Genomic DNA, 17,621 nt, shown 5'->3' with positions numbered 1-17,621 from the left:
GCACAAACCTAAACGTTTAAAACGAGATCGAGCTTTCATTACTATATGGATTCATTCAAGTAAAAACTAAAATATGATTTAACATCTCCGAATCGACCTAAATACGTGCATTTATATACACCAATAGAAATTAATATTTAGAAATAGGCACAAATTGCAACTGCATTTTTTTTTTAACAATCGCATGTTTTTCACATTGTAACTGAACTGCTCGGAAAAGCCGCACGTCTTGAGAAAACGAATAAAAAGTAAAGAAGAGGCCGCGCGCTTGAATCAAGAAGCGCTTTTAAACATACGGGGATCCTGTATAACCTGACTGGAGGATGCCCAAAAAACGCCAGATGATTTAACTCGATATAATCAGCGTCTCTCTCTCGTGCTTGTTTTTAACATCGTTCAGATGCAGAGGTTTTCTTCAGGGCCTCTCCACGCGTCCAGAGGTCCTGCTCGATCCTCTAGCGGTGGTCTGAGTAGCTCTGGCACGTCTGGTATGATATGAAGCGAGCTCTGCTCAAGTAAACACGTGGACACCGAACACAAGCTCTGAACGACAATGACCAAACACCCCGGGGTCGGCCGGTTCCCGCTGCTCTGTAGCGCGTGAAACACGCAGTGGTCGTTTAAAGACAAAGATTCGGTCACGTTGAATAATGTGTTTTGGATTGCATGCTAACACAACTCAATATTTTTACAGTTATTATGCAGATGATTAAAGCGATTAAAATAACAACCGTATTGAGAATAATAAGATCAGAGCTGCTTCTTGACAAATTACATTTTTTAATCGAATCGTATTTTGATTTCTCGTCTACAAAATGCGCGTAAAATGTCGCTACATTTAAATAAAGCCAGCAGCGAGGAAACGACTAAACAGCATTTAACCGATGAGATGAAAACGCGCGGGTTTGGGGAGCTACCGCGCGCTTGCACGAATTCATTTTTTTCCCCGCAGGGCCTGTGGTTATTTTTATTCGTTTCAGGATTAAATCGAGAAAAGCCGAATTATTTCGACGCGTTCTTCGTCGGACGCGGTTTTAAGAAATCAGGCGAAGCCTACTTTTAACTCAAATAGCATGGCAATTTATTAAACAAAACAATGCAGATCCTTCAGAATACTTTTTCAACAAAAGGAGATAATTTGCAAGAATATGGCGTTATACATGTTCCGTTCCTCGCTATAGTGGAACATCTGGACGATGAATGCAGTTCGATTCAGAAACACTGTCTGGTGTTTTGGTCCGTAATATCCGGCTACACTTTAGAAATAAATTACTATATGCAATTTACACGTAATAACAAGTCCACAAACGTCTGACGCGCGTCAACACAGCCCGGCATATAGCGCACAAAAACCAAGAAGACTTACGTGTTATTCGAAGTAACACTGTCCTTAACAAACTCGCGTTCAGTCCATCACGAGAAAGACAACGGGAGAGACACACGGGCTACTTGTTTGGTCAAAACTTGCTGCAGTCGTACACGAAAGCCCCCGACGCGCGGTATATGGGCTGGCTCGGGGGAAACGACATCTGACAGCTGTTATTCCCGTTCACCGGAGAGTTATTCAGACCGATTCTCTGCGATTCAAACATCTCTCGAACCGAGTGGAAGTTCTGCTGCTGCGCGGGGTACGTGGCGCCTAGGTGGCCGATGTCTCCAGCCTGGTTTAGGTACCACGACGCGAGGCGGCCTTGGTGCGCGTGGTGGCCCTCCTGAGGGTTCCCGTGGTTTAGGGACGACGTGGTGGTCGTGATCGAGTAATCGGGCAGGGTTTCGTCCACGGTGGTGGTGGCCAAGTGGCCCGAGCGATCCCCGCCCGCGTACAAGCTCATGGCCTGCATGTTGCAATGGTAGGTGGCGTTGGAGGTAGTCGAGATGGGGTTCTGGCTGCAGGGCGAGCTGTACGCGGACGTCTGGTTGGGAGAATAGTTGAGGGACAACGCGGGGGTTATGCCTGTCCGCGAGGGCGCCACGAGAGACGGGGTGAGCTCGCCGGAGCTCTGAGGGGAGCCGCGGAGGGAGGTCATGATGTTATCCACGCTGAAGCCCTGCGCCGCGGCCTGGCCCTGGCCCTGGTGGTGATGCTGCTGCTGCTGCTGCTGCTGCTGCTCCCGGCGCTGTCCAGGCTGAGAGAGCGCGTGGACGGGATGCTGTGCGGGCTCCCGCTCGATACGCTGCTGCTGTCGGGGCTCTCGATCTTGGGAACGGTTCTGAGCGACGGCGAAACGGCCTGCGGAGGCGTGGACGTGCCGTTCTCGGTTTTGATGTCCTGAATGCGCACGGGCTGCGAGCCCGGGCCAGACTGCTCCTGGTCGCGGCTCGGCTGATTCTGCTGGCTCTGCTGGCGGGAAGGCGCTTCTTTGACGTTGCGCTCCTCTTTATCCTTCAAGGCGTCTTTCTTTTTGATGCGCCGGCGGCGGCGCAGAAAGCTGCCGTTCTCGAACATGTTATACGAGTCCGGGTCCAGGGTCCAGTAGCTGCCTTTGCCGGGCTTTTTGTCATCGCGGGGCACTTTGACAAAGCACTCGTTCAGGGACAGATTGTGCCTGATGCTGTTCTGCCAGCCTTGCTTGTTGTCCCTGTAGAAGGGAAAGCGCTCCATGATGAACTGGTAGATGCCGTTTAGGGTCACCTTCTTGTCCGGGGAGTTCTGGATGGCCATGGTGATGAGCGCGATGTAGCTGTACGGAGGTTTCACCATATCCTTGGGCTGCGGCTGCGGAGTGTACGGTCCGTACGCCCTCGCCATGCTGGCGGGGTACTGCTCGTGGGCCGCGTGAGAGTACATGCTCATCGGGGCTGGCATCCCGGTGTACCCCCCTCCGGCGGCGGCCCGGTAATAGCTCTGGTCGCTGCTGATGTACGGCACGACTCCCAGCGAGTTGGGACTGGAGACGGAATAGCGCGCCTGCATGACTTCTCTCCAAACAGGACGTCAAGAAGTCTGAAGCGATCCGCAAACTCCTCCGAAAGTCCGCCCGAGAGTCCACACTCTATGCCACCGTGTTTACAAAACGCGACTAGTGGATCGGACTCGCGTTCTGGCCGCCTCTGTCTGTCGCAGCGCGCATCGGAAAACTTCTGAACGCTGAGCATCGGTCACCGCGTAATACTTTTGCGCACTTCCAATTCTTTTCCCCTTTTGCTGCCAGTAAGACTCCTCCCAATAACAGCTGAGTCGTCCAATGGGAGGCCGGGCCGCGCGGAGCGAGCGGCCACACACAAGGTTGAAGAAAAACGAGAGGTGTTGGGACGTCCCAGCCCACCCTGGCCAAACACACACTTCTCCAGACCTTAAAGAACCATACACTCTCGCGAAGCGGCCAGATTGAAAACACTTTAATGGTTATAATGCGACGTCTTATAAATGCATTTAACGCGTACCTGAAAAATACGCGCTACTATGTATATATATATATGTATATATATATATATATATATATATATATATATATATATATATATATATATATATATATATATATATATATATATATATACATATGTACATATATTTATTTGCCATTATAGAAGCTATTCTTCATGTTTTTTGTATGCTATATATTTTTTATTTATTGTTATTGTTTCACCTAAGCAACATAACCCAACTGGAGTTTGAAAAAAATTGTTAATTGTTCTTGCAAATGCACTCTCCTCATAAACGATAAAACGCGGATTCATCGCGCTCCTCCTCTGAATTATTCGATTCATTAATTCATGCACGACCCTTTAAAACGAACGTCGACCCGGTCGTGCTGATAATGAATCGTAATGTCCATTAGAAGCGTCGCAGAACATTTGTTTTCCAGCAATCGCCGCGCGAATTAGCGTAAATAATCTCCGGCTTCCTGCGTTTTCAGTCGCGTTTTCAGGCTCTTCATTAACGCTGCTGTTAGCTAACGGCCTCAATCAACACCGACGAGCGGATCAAAGCGAGCAGAGCTCATTATGCTGGAGTTAAGCGAGCTAAAGACGCTGGAGAAAGAGCGGAGGTGCGAAAGTTTGCTCCGAGTGCGAGCGAGATTAAAAGCACCGAGAAACAAACGGGTAAAGCAGAACACCTCGCATGTGTCAGAGCCGGGCAAACGGGCGAGAATCGTGTCATCCGTCACCTCCGTTTTATGGCACGCCAATAAACCCGATTTCGAAGTAACGGCGTTTGTTTATCTGCCGTTAAGGACTTAACGGAGCGCGCGCGCGCTTCTGGACGGCCTCGTCTTTAGCCGCATTCGTTTAAAAACACGCTTTTATTTTATCATTCGATTTGCAACGGCTATTTCTTTTAAAGCGTCATCATTCGATATATTTCCATATATTTCAAAAGCAGGCCTAACAAGCGCGCAAGGGAACGCGCGGCGTTATTTGGAGACGGGATCCAAACAATCCGCCCTAATTCCTGAAACGCACGACGTTCCGCGCATCCTGGGGGAGGAACACAACATTTAATTGTGAATGATAATTGTGAGGCCAGGCCGCGGTCACAATATCTTCCTAATCCCCCACAGGTCGCTCTGATTAAGTGACCGTGGACTCGCTGATTCCTCGCCGGTTTCTCCTACAGGGACCCGGGCATGAACTTTTCTTGTGCCCCGGGCTATTTGTTCAGTTCAGCGCGCGCCTCTTACTTAACCCCGGACCCCTGCCCACCCCGGACTCCCATTCCAGCCAATTAAAGCTGCTACCTCTGGATGAGAGACGAGAAGATCATAAAATATCAGGCGTCTTTATTTTTCGGTGGTCACGTGAAATGTAAAACAAAACGGACTGGTTAAAAAAATAAATCCACGCAACTGTAAAAAAAAAAAAAAAAAAAAAAAAAAAAAAAAAAAAAAAAAAGTGCTGCGTTTAAATAGAGTTTGTTGGTGAAAAGACGATTTTATGGCTGTTTTATGTTACACCAAAAATATTAATATTAAAGGTAAAATGGTATCAGTGATATAAACACATTTATATTAAACCAATTCTGTTAAACTATGGTTGTGGTTGAGTTACAGACTGTAATAGTTTGTGTAAATAATAGTAAAATAAAAAGATTAGTGTAATTAATTTAAATGCCGAAATTGTCACGTGGCCTTAATTGAATCGTTTGGTTTGATCGCTTTATTTAGATACTTATATCTGCATGTAATTGTTCAATAAATCTGATCGCCTCTGCTATCTGAAAAGAGGTCAGATTTGATGGCGTAGAGATCGATTAAAGCCAAACGATTTAAAGCGCTGCGAATGCGTCCCGATAAAACAAGCGTCGGTTAACGAGAAGAAAAACTGTTCGATGCACGGGCGACTAAAGCGATGCGTCCCGATAAAACCAGCAGCAGCTATAAAACACTCTACATGACATGCACAAAGCAGAGCTGAACGCTGAGAGCAAAAGAGTCTGACTGTGTGTGTGTGTGTGTGTGTGTGTGTGTGTGTGTGTGTGTGTGTGTGTGTGTGTGTGTGTGTGTGTGTGTGTGTGTGTGTGTGTGAGTGTGTGTGTGTGAGTGTGTGTGTGTGTGTGTGTGTGTGTGTGTGTGTGTGTGTGTGTGTGTGTGTGTGTGTGTGTGTGTGTGTGTGTGTGTGTGTGTGTGTGTGTGTGTGTGTGTGTGTGTGTGTGTGTGTGTGTGTGTGAGGGCCAGAGAGAGAAAACAGCGCCCTCCTTCGGTCACACATCATCAGGACAGGTCTGTCTGATGCACACACACATAGGAAGCGCACAGAAATGTCAATAGAATATTTCACGTGTGATATCATATATGACGTGCGATATATGATATCATGTAGGCATATATTTATTATTCCGCGGGCGTAGAAAAAAAAAGAAAAACAGAAAGACGATTTATTACCTTGACGCTGCTTCCCCCTAGCGTTCATTATCAAGGTTTTTATCCACAAAAAGTGCTCGAATGAAATGGAATTATCTTAAAAATGTGGGTAAAAACTAAATACGAATCACTAAACGCTAAATAAACACGTCGTGTGTGTGTGTGTGTGTGTGTACATGTCCCTAACAACCAGCGGGAAGCACCTCACCTGAGCCCTGCTTCTCCAAGACATCACCAGTCACAAGAATTCTACCACAATTCTACAAAGAAACTCAATAGGTGTAAAACTCGGCCTGCGTGAAGATCTCGGAGTGTTTTAGAGTGAACTTCACTGAGAGACACACGATTACACCTCATTAGAGTTTAGATTATTACATTTGTTTTATTTTATTATATCCATATCTAAAAGAGATATCAAAAATGCATAAAAAGGAAAGTAGCGTTCTCATACACACACACACACACACACACACACACACACACTGGAACAATCTCCATAACACTGTTTTGTTTTATTAATCTAGATTAAAGAACCATCTTTTCAGCATTAGGAGATGATCATCAACGGAGATCAGAACACACACACACACACACACACACACACACACACACACACACACTCACACACACACACACACTCACACACACACACACACTCACACACACACACACACACACACACACACACACACACACACACACACACACACACACACACACACACACACACACACACACACACACAGATACACACACACACACACACACAGATACACACACACACACACACACACACACACACACACACACACACACACACACACACACACACACAGTTCTGTCTTCGTCTGATCAGAGGAGAATGATCCAGCTGATCCTGGTTTCTCCCAAGGCTTTTTCTCTCCATTCTGTCACAGAAGGAGTTTCGGTTCCTCGTCTCTTAGTTGAGGACACTTCATTTTCTGTCAGGACAAGCGTGGCCAGCTATATGAGGTCACAGAGGTCCTGAGTTCTGACGTGAGTGTCTCTCTGTATAACTCAGTTCAGACCGTCTTCAAGGCTATCAGTCTTAAGTTTATGCACCCTAACCCTAACCCAACATACAACATCCAACTTCTTCTAATAACCCTAAAGCTTCCCTAATATTCCACTCTGAGAGTCAGTAGACATAGTTTCTGATTAATAACAAATAGTCAGCCTACGTAATAAAGTGTCTATAGCACTAGAAAAGGAGCAGACACTACTCATGAAGGCGCTTGTGTTATTTTAACTGAGTTTTAGGTATATTTTCAAAATAAGAGTTCTGGACAAAGCTATCTAAAGCAATGGTTATTAATGAAAAGGATATGCATAGCTGCATGAATAATAAGCAACTGGTAGAATCATACACCCTAAGAGTAATAATTAAACAATGGCCACTCTTTCAAAAACATAAAGTATCTGTGGGATTATTACAGTGCCATTCTTAACCCTCACTGAACGTCAGACCTGAAAGGGAAGAGTCCTGGGATGTTTTGGGATGCTTTGGGATGTTTTGGGATGTTTTGGGATGTTTTCTGGTGAGTGTTTATTTCCTCTTTACACTCACACCTGAGCGGTAGTATTACTCCTCACCAGCCGCTCTTACCACATGAAAGTATGTTTAAAGTAAGCAGCAGTTCCAGCTGTGTTAACTGTATTAGTTTCAATCACTTCTTTTAAAGTCCATTCAAAGTCATCAGACGAGCCAATAAACACGACTAATAAGGGGATAAAAATGACTAAAAATGTCTATGTAATATATATTTAGGTACGCTTTCTTCTTGAAAAACAACACCGAAAAGTGTAACGTTTTAAAGGTAATAAAACATTCCACATTGAGCTTCTTCTGGTAATTTTTAAACCCGAACACACTACAGAAGAACGTTTCTGATGGTTTTAATGGTGAGAAGTTGATGGTTTGTTGGTATCTGTAGAGGAAAGTGTCTGAAGCGACTGAAGCAGTGTTTTTAAAGTTAAACTTACAGCTTCCTTGTAGATCCACCACCGAACACTTTAGAGACGCAGGACACTTACTTTCTCTCTCTCTCTCTCTCTCTCTCTCTCTCTCTGTCTCTCTCTGTCTCTCTCTGTCTCTCTCTCTCTCTCTCTCTCTCTCTCTCTCTCTCTCTGTCTCTCTCTCTCTCTCTCTCTCTCTCTCTCTCTCTCTCTCTCTCTCTCTCTCTCTCTCTCTCTCTCTCTCTCTCTCTCTCTCTCTCTCTCTCTCTCTCTCTCTCTCTCTCTCTCTCTCTCTCTCTCTCTCTCTCTCTCTCTCTCTCTCTCTCTCTCTCTCTCTCTCTCTCTCTCTCTCTCTCTCTCTCTCTCTCTCTCTCTCTCTCTCTCTCTCTCTCTCTCTCTCTCTCTCTCTCTCTCTCTCTCTCTCTCTCTCTCTCTCTCTCTCTCTCTCTCTCTCTCTCTCTCTCTCTCTCTCTCTCTCTCTCTCTCTCTCTCTCTCTCTCTCTCTCTCTCTCTCTCTCTCTCTCTCTCTCTCTCTCTCTCTCTCTCTCTCTCTCTCTCTCTCTCTCTCTCTCTCTCTCTCTCTCTCTCTCTCTCTCTCTCTCTCTCTCTCTCTCTCTCTCTCTCTCTCTCTCTGTCTCTCTCTCTCTCTCTCTCTCTCTCTCTCTCTCTCTCTCTCTCTCTCTCTCTCTCTCTCTCTCTCTCTCTCTCTCTCTCTCTCTGTCTCTCTCTCTGTCTCTCTCTCTCTCTCTCTCTGTCTCTCTCTCTCTCTCTCTCTCTCTCTCTCTCTCTCTCTCTCTCTCTCTCTCTCTCTCTCTCTCTCTCTCTCTCTCTCTCTCTCTCTCTCTCTCTCTCTCTCTCTCTCTCTCTCTCTCTCTCTCTCTCTCTCTCTCTCTCTCTCTCTCTCTCTCTCTCTCTCTCTCTCTCTCTCTCTCTCTCTCTCTCTCTCTCTCTCTCTCTCTCTCTCTCTCTCTCTCTCTCTCTCTCTCTCTCTCTCTCTCTCTCTCTCTCTCTCTCTCTCTCTCTCTCTCTCTCTCTCTCTCTCTCTCTCTCTCTCTCTCTCTCTCTCTCTCTCTCTCTCTCTCTCTCTCTGTCTCTCTCTCTCTCTCTCTCTCTCTCTCTCTCTCTCTCTCTCTCTCTCTCTCTCTCTCTCTCTCTCTCTCTCTCTCTCTCTCTCTCTCTCTCTCTCTCTCTCTCTCTCTCTCTCTCTCTCTCTCTCTCTCTCTCTCTCTCTCTCTCTCTCTCTCTCTCTCTCTCTCTCTCTCTCTCTCTCTCTCTCTCTCTCTCTCTCTCTCTCTCTCTCTCTGTCTGTCTCTTAATAACTGTGTTTTAGTGTCTCGAGCAATAGAGGCTTGTGATGAGAAGCACTGGGGCTTTTAAATAGAAATAAAACATGTGAATAGTGTTAAGGAGCGGTAATCCTGGTATGAAGTAAAAGAAGACTGAGGACTAACAAGCCTGGGTCACCTGACCATACACTTCTAAAAACAAAGGTGCTTCACCAGAACTCAGAGGAACCTTTTTGTCTGAATGGTTCTGTAAACGTCTGAAGAACATCTGCTTCACAAAAGCTGCTTTGTGCAAGAAGGTTCATCAGATTACTGAAAAGAGACGAACCAATGGTCCTATACTCTGTTCAACTGCTTCTTGTAAGTACACTTAAAAAGGAATCCAATATTGTTTGCGCTACTTTTCTTTTTTGGCATCTGTTCTTATTTATGATAACAAAGATGAAATAAAAATTATTCTTAAGGAAAATTGCAAGTTACTTCCAGCCAGCAGAGTGTTTGCTGTATATACACATATACATATATTTACTGTTCGTATCTGTATCTATGTGTGTGTTTTTGATTGGTGTCAGCTGTTCCTCATCAGAGTCTTGTGTTTTCTTCAGGAAGTGTTCATCTGTCAGACGCTGGGCTTTAAAGCGAGCTAAACTATGATCAAATGAAAAGCTGTTGATCAGAAGAAGGTGACGTGGTGTTACTGTACAGATATAGAGCGAAAAAGCACATCAGTAAGGAAGAATTTAGTTGTTTGATAGGTTATTTAGGATCTCTAGGTAATAGCAGTAACAGATCCTTAGAAACGACTGGAAGGAGTTTTAGTCTTAACTGTTGAGTGCTACCTCATTTCTTTTTTTAAGTTAGGCCTCTCTAAAAGATGTGTTCAAATATTTTCTGTCACACAGATACCGCAAAAGCTGCTAAAAAAGCCGTGTTGCTCTGTAAGCATGCACATTTTTTGTTTATGTCTTTATCATTGGAACAAGCAAGTAGCAGCAACCTTGTAACATTCATCTCCACGAACTGGAGCTCTTCACGTGAACTTGACCTGAAACTCCTTCACAGACATGAAGAGTATATCTAGAGAAAACCATGAAAACCAATGCATTTCTCTCTGATGATCTTCAACTGGGTTTTTCGTTCGTAGTCATTACGTATGTGCATCCTGGTTTATAATGAAGGATTTGTTTAAGCAATAAAATGAATTTAAATGAGTCATTTGTCTTTTGTTTCACAAAAGTCTGCATTTACAGACCCCCAGGATGCTGTCGTTGTGTAAATGAGTGACCAAACATACAAAAAGCTATGTTTTTAGGTCACATTGGCCCCTAAATCGTTGGTTTAGTTGACTCCACAAGCCATCTTAAGAACGTTTTTTGTCATCAAGGAACTGCAGCACAAATTTTCAATTAGAAAACGTGTTACTTATTTACTTCATATTGACTTTAACCAAAGTTTTGGATAAAATAAAAACACCTCGAACACTCAGCAGGGCATATAGGAGGCAGGACTCGTTTAGTTAACTCTATATATATATATTCAGATTCTTATGGATTCCTAGTTTTGATTCCAATAAGATCCGAATCTAAAAAATCCAGTATAAACAAATTAAGTCAAACATTTAGATTTTTGCAAAGCGCTCTGTTCTAGAGCATTCAGTCCTGAAGATAAAAGACAACCATTCCCGGTCTAGAGATTCAGAGTTTAACTTGATCCGTCTCGTCTGCCTGGAAGCTAACGTTCCCTGGTAATCCTGAAGACCTCGACTGACTATTTCAGGTGTTATTTAGTTCATAACTAGAGTTTTATGGGAATCCAGTGATCGAGGGACGCTTTGTGAATCATAAATCAAAATCGTCCATCATTGGAGCTGTCTCTAATCTCTCCCAGCTAACTTCTTAATTCTCACCGCTTTATTCACAACAGTGTTGCTGGTTCGAGAATCAGAAATGAACAACCTATGAGACGATGAGTACAGGAAGTAAGGACGGCATGATCTGAGTTATGTACCACGCACACTTCCTTTAGTTAGCCTACAGCTTTAAAGCCAGAATTTAGCATGGCCACATGTTAGCAACCTAAGTGTATCAGCAATCATAAGAAGAAGAAGACGCTATGTCACACATATTTATGAAATGTAATGATAAAATACGTTTTACCTAAAGTAGCTTAGCTCAGGTGTAGATGGCAAATGCTGGCCCTCTACGAGACATGAAATATGAAATAAAGAAAACGCTGTACTTCTTCAAAACAAGATTTAGCACTCTTCGGTTTGATACACAGCCATTTACTGTAATCTCCGTGAGTTTGGGTTTCTTCTTCCTGTTCTGTGTTTGAAAGTCCACTAGGTGTCCGTCTCAGACCGACTCCGGGAAACTGGGAGCTGCTTGAACCAAGAGTCAAGCATGATATATTCAGAAAATATGTTTTGCAAGCAACGTATGGCTTATATAATAAACACCACGGCTCTGATAACGGGCTTGTTTTTTGCGACAATGATTGCTGAAAGAGATAATATAACAAAAACCAACAACCAGAGGTTACAGGGTGGACGTCACACCACTAAACCATAGTATATTTCAACATGCTGCCTAATACAAGAAGCATACGATTACTATAACAGATAAACAGTTCTGTATACAAGATGTAGAGCATATAAGGCCTTCTATCACATTAAAGTCTGCTGTCGTAAGACCTTATCTATCCCTTTATTAGGCTACCAGACAGGTTTATCAATGTATTCTACCAATGAACGTTTACAGTTTTAGAGGACATAGTAATGGTGTAATCTGGTAATCTGCTGTACAGATTGTATTCTTTTATATCCTTACCTCCTAATCATACCCCTCACACATATCTACAGTTGTTCTTTAATTACAGCAAGTAAGACTAGCACCCAGAAACAAGTATTAACCCTTTTTTACTCTAAAAATACCACATCATGTCGTGGGGACTCGAATGGCACCGAATCTTAGAAATAACCCATAATCTGTTGTAGCTGTAACTTACTTTTACAAAGCAAGAACATCCTTTAAGAACATTTGAATCCAGACCAAATTCATTTCCCTATCCACCTTTATTCCCAGAGTACTAACGGGCAAACGGGTAAACCATCGGGGTCTAGCTTTGGCTGTTTTCAGCTCTACAAAACATTTATGTTGAAATTCAGTGTCTCTCATGTTGTGCGAAAAGTTTGACCATTTATTGCATGTTTTTCTATCCCAGGGGATATTCTTTGTAATAACAACTATGTGAACATAAAGGTTGACCATAAGAGCAATTTTTCCCTGACCAGGATTTCTATGTTGCCTAAAATATCTAAGCTTTGGCTTTGGTCTACGACATCAACATTTAAAATGATCTTGAGGTACTTTGAATCAAAGCGATACAGCAATCCTGGCAAGGGATTAGGGGAAAACACCCTAACAGTACATCTGTGTCACAAAAGGCCGCAGTCCACAACTTCATTTAAATGTTGACGTTTTTCTCCCATCTGAAAAAGAGTGTTTGTGTTTGAGCAGACCCCGCTGTCACCGTGCTTCACTGAGTGTCCAGAGTCTATTTATTAGCAGGACCTGGTGATGTGAAGATCCAAATGATGTAAAGCTAGTACAGTGTTTAATGTTTTAAAAGTCAGATGTCATTGTTTCTCGTGAGCATCATTAATAACGTCTTTTAAAGGAATAGTTCACCTAAATATTTAAATTGCGGCATATTTTATCTGTGGAATCTGGCACCCAGGACAGAGCGTCTGAGTGAATGTGGTCTGGACTGTGTGGATGAGGGTCATTATGTCAGAGACGCTGCTGTAGAAGGACCTGCTCCATGATCCACAAACACTCCTACTCTCCTGATACCACCACCATCATCATCATCATCATCATCATCATCATCAAACACTCTACAGGACTCTACAGAGAGATCAGTCTTTATCTTATTGTGTCTGAATGAGTATCTGGATGGAGAGCAGATCAAACTCCAGGACTGATCATTAGATCCAAACACACCTTCATTACGCCGTCCTTTCCTGCTGATGCTCTTATATGACACTGATATACACACACATCCGCTCCACTCCAGCTCCCAGTAACAGCGTCCACACACACTCTCTCTACACAACACCTGACACACACCTTCAAATCTGTCTGGATGATCAGGATACGACTGGACTGTGTTAGTGTGAGGAACGATTCTGTTGTTCTCAGACAGACGAAGAAGTTCATTCACTGTGTTCAGATCCAGAGTGAACTGACGGGAATCTGATGAAGATAAAACACTTCAGAATCAGGAATTATCAATCTGTTTGATCTGTTCATGTTCAGTGTATGATCAGTGAGCAGATATCTGTCATAATCATCATCTACATCGTCAATTATTCCACCTTCTACAGAAGAACATGAACACACTCAGTGAGTTTCCTGCTTGTTTTCTTACTGACTTACATTGTAGGAAGTGGTTCCTGGTTCTGGGAACAATGTTGGTGAAGGTGACTGTGGAAACAGAGTTATTCTCATGATCCTGCATCATTCCTAAGACATTTCTGATATGATGTTCTCCCTGATATGAGATGATGATGGACTGGTTTCTGAGAGCAGATCAATCTCCAGGACTTTACCTCTGTCTGAGATCTTCTTCAGCTCTTCTTTACAGAAATCCTCCAGTTTGTCTCTCAGCTGATGAACAGATTCTCTCAGATCATCAAAAGAAACAAGAGAACCGAAGAGATCATCATTTATGTCTGTAGATTCAGGAGGAGCTGAGAGAGACTGGAGACTCTACAGAAAACAGAAAAAACTCATCAACTCCACACTTGTTGAAACATCAGATTTGTGTGGCTCTTGTTGATTCGGCTGGTGTTTAGTATCACACCTCAACCCAGCACTTTCACAGCATCAGCCTCGTTCTTCTTGTATTCATGAAATCACATTACATGTACAGATTCTAACATTTACCACTTAGACTATATGCAAACTATATTGTTTGGATGAGAATACGTCTGCTGAGAACATCAGTCTACTCAAACACATCAGTTGAGTCTCATTGTAGGGTTGAGTAGATTTACTTGCACTCATTATTTTACAGTATGAGTTTTTGTTGGTTTTTTGTCTTTTTTAAACGTCGGTATATTAAATAGCCCTGTTTATAACTGCACCGTGTTTTTTCTGCATGCTCCTGGACATGTGTATGTCGATCAGGAAGACGTGCTCTTATTTTCCTTTCTTTCTTTCTTCTTCCTGTTCTGTGTTTGAGAGGCGTGTCTGTAAATCACAGGATCATATAAATGTCCACTAGGTGTCAGTCTCGTACAGACTCTGGGAAACTGCTTGGACGACCCAAGAGTCAAGGTTTGGCTAATTAGCATGACATTTTTACGAAATACGTCTTGCAAGCAACATATGGCTTATTTGGTTGTAATAACTGATAGATAAAAAACATCTGAGGAGTCAGGACTTGTAGTTAGACCCAGAACTACTAAAATATCAGGTTCATAAATCCATCTTATGCTTTGTACTCTCCTGGGTGCAAAAACTATTATACAGATTTTATTTTTTAATTACTTGTTTATTTTTTTTATCCCTTTTTTGAGTGAAATAATTTGGGCTGGGAAGAGATTATTTGTATAAGTGTATTCTTTTTTTATTGTGGTTGTTCAAAAACAAAAAACGAAGTCACGTGTGTGTGTGTGTGTGTGTGTGTGTGTGTGCGCGTGCATGTGTGTGTGTGTGTGTGCGCGCGTGTGTGTGTGTGCGCGCGTGTGTGTGTGTGTGTGTGTGTGTGTGTGTGTGTGTGTGCGCGCGTGCATGTGTGTGTGTGTGCGCGTGCGCGCGTGTGTGTGCGTGCATGTGTGTGTGTGTGCGTGCATGTGTGCGTGTGTGCGCGTGCATGTGTGTGTGTGTGTGTGTATATATATTCCAGTAAAAAGAAAGAAAAACCCACATTGGTCATATATATGATCAATATACCTGCTTGTTCGCTACTTTAAAAAACCAAAAACACAAAACTGAAGGTTACCTGGACTGAAGCAGGCACTGAGTCACGCAGTAGTTTATAAGTTCTTTCTCTATTGATACTCTACTCACATTGTGCCTGATCTAGATGCGATGGGAACCAGTACACTCGGCAGAGGAATGACCACATGATAGATCTTCCTGAAGCATCCGGTGGCCAGAGGAAGCACAGGAGTAATCTCCAGGGGTGAAAATGGGCCTGAAAAGAAGAACTGATGAGTTTGCCTCGAGATGCGACGCACAAGCTGACCGGCAACAGAGCGATCTTCATCAAGAGTTATAAAATTGTTATAAAAGCTAAAATTGAACACATTTACTGCTTCTTTTAAACTATGCTTGCAGACTAAAATGTTTGAAATCGAGTGAAACATTTTGAATATGACAGGCACTTCATTGCATCTACATTTATTTAGACGTAATGATGTTTCTAAGCTCAGCTCTATATCAGGCTTCCTTGAATCTTCAATGTGAGAGCATGAAGACTGTTCAGACCACGTTTATTATTAATACTCTTCACAAATCACTAAGAATATACTGTATGACTACAAAATCATGTTATATTTGCAGGCTACATGTACTGAGACGCGCTCACAGATCTTCTTTTCTTATACACGTTTGACTAGTTTCACTCATTTTCAAACTATACTTCCTGACTAAATGAATAATCAGAAACATTATGATTCAGTGCATCTGTCTTACGATGCCAGGACGTCTTTTGGTTTGTTTATGTTCTATGAGATGGATAGCAATACGATGTGAAAGTATTTGTTTTTTCTAAAAGTGTTTAAAAGCGACTGAAATGACAGAGGCTTCACTGAGTCTACATTTCTTATGATGCTCTATATAATATAAAATCAGTATGAGTTATGGTTTATATATATATATATATATATATATATATATATATATATATATATATATATATATATATAGTAAAAATGCAAACATGAACATCTATCTTGATCATATATTATAGCACAGTTTGTACTGAATAAAACAGTTGATTAATAGTGTGTTGTATTGTATTTAAATATCAGAGGGATCTCTCCGTCTTCATTGCTCAAAAATAAAAAGCATGAATAAAAAAAAAAATGAATGCCTATAAATCTATTTGTAATGAATTCTTATGTAAAGTTGTCTCATATTTGTGTTAGTTGTTGTTTGCTGTGTGTGACCTACTTTCTGTCTTCAGTTAAGGGTCTCATTGTCTTCAGGTGTGTCTGGTTCAGTTCATCATCTCCTGGGGGTTTATAAGTTCTCGTCTTCAGAAGCGTCTGCCTTCCTCAAGTATTAGTTCTTCTTCTGTAGAAGATTAAAAGCTGTATTTTTATTTTTGTCATTTATTATATTATACATGAAGCAACTGTTTCAGAGAGAGAAGGAGAGGGAGACGTGTTCAGAATTATATTGGCACCCTGAAAGAATGATCAAAGAAAATAGTGAAAATAAATCCTGTATAGTTTCTCAGATTTTTTTGGTTTGGGTCCGTTTTTATAAAAGAGCTCCTCTTCACAGCATGCTATGATTGAGAAACATGTTTTTACAGCCCACCACAACCTCAGAGAACCTGAACCGACCCGAAACGAAGAGCGATGAAGATTTTATTAATCCTATTAGTTAAAAACCAGCTGAACCCCGGCCGTTCAACTTAGCCTTTAGCCATTTAGCTTAGCTTTAGCTACATAATAGAAGTCTCCAGCAGGTGTCAGCCTCACACAGACGTAGCATGATCTTCTTAAGAAATACTTTTTTTTGCAAGCAACAAATGGCTTATATTAAATATTTCTGGAGGAAAAAAAAAGATAATGGCTCGCAAATTATCCAAATATTAAAATGTTTAATTTAAAAATGAATAACTAAAGTGTCCCACGAATAAAATTGCGAGAGAAACACTGAAATATATATATTTCCTCCCATCTCGTATGTATTCATGTCCAGTGTGTGCAAAATATTCGACGAAAAATAATAAATCGTTATTAGAAATCGTCAATCAATTTTTAATCGAATTGGGGCCCCAGCAATTGTTATGAATTGAATCGGGAAAAATGTCCACCCATTAGATAGATAGATAGATAGATAGATCTTCTAGTGATTCGCACTGATTCACAAGATATAATAAACACTTACCCATCATTAATAGACTAAAAACAGCTGGGTTAAATACACCCCAGAGACTAACAGTTGGTTGAGTTGGTTGACCCATCCTTCCGGGCAGTAACCCAGGGTGGATCTGTCCAGATTTAACCCAGATACAGTCACACTGAATCAGAAGTAACGACAATACTGCAGTCTGTCTCATCATTTTAACACATTTATAGATATTCCACAACATCTACAACACCCAGCAGTCCTGTCTAATATATTAATATCTTCCCTGAAGGGAATCAAACCCCGAGCTCTCAGGAGATGAGAAGGACGATCAGTTCCGGTTGTTACCTCTAGAGGGGGCTGTGTACTTCAGGAGGATGTGTGTGTGTGTGTGTGTGTGTGTGTGTGTGTGTGTGTGTGTGTGTGTGTGTGTGTGCGCGTGCGTGTGACCAAACTGATGT

General features: G+C 42.4%; 2 protein-coding genes across 2 annotated transcripts; both read right to left on the bottom strand.

The window, feature by feature from the left end:
• Positions 1–1,057: 1,057 nt before the first annotated feature.
• Positions 1,058–3,101, bottom strand: LOC122355892 (forkhead box C1-A-like). The gene is given in 2 exon segments (XM_043254486.1): positions 1,058–2,108; positions 2,111–3,101. Coding segments are annotated over 2 exon segments (1,455 nt in total). The 5' UTR covers positions 2,915–3,101; the 3' UTR covers positions 1,058–1,457.
• Positions 3,102–12,853: 9,752 nt separating this feature from the next.
• LOC122361055 (stonustoxin subunit beta-like) lies at positions 12,854–13,862 on the bottom strand. The gene is made up of 2 exons (XM_043261999.1): positions 13,507–13,862; positions 12,854–13,323 (listed from the first exon to the last, which is right to left on the bottom strand). Exons 1-2 carry the CDS (start codon positions 13,589–13,591, stop codon positions 12,854–12,856), a joined length of 555 nt encoding a protein of 184 aa, XP_043117934.1. The 5' UTR covers positions 13,592–13,862.
• Positions 13,863–17,621: the final 3,759 nt, after the last annotated feature.

The sequence above is a fragment of the Puntigrus tetrazona genome, chromosome 2 (genome assembly GCF_018831695.1).
Source record: "Puntigrus tetrazona isolate hp1 chromosome 2, ASM1883169v1, whole genome shotgun sequence".
NCBI classification, from domain to species: domain Eukaryota; kingdom Metazoa; phylum Chordata; class Actinopteri; order Cypriniformes; family Cyprinidae; genus Puntigrus; species Puntigrus tetrazona.
Note: the sequence above shows the minus strand (reverse complement) of the source record. Positions and strands in the feature narration are given on the sequence as shown.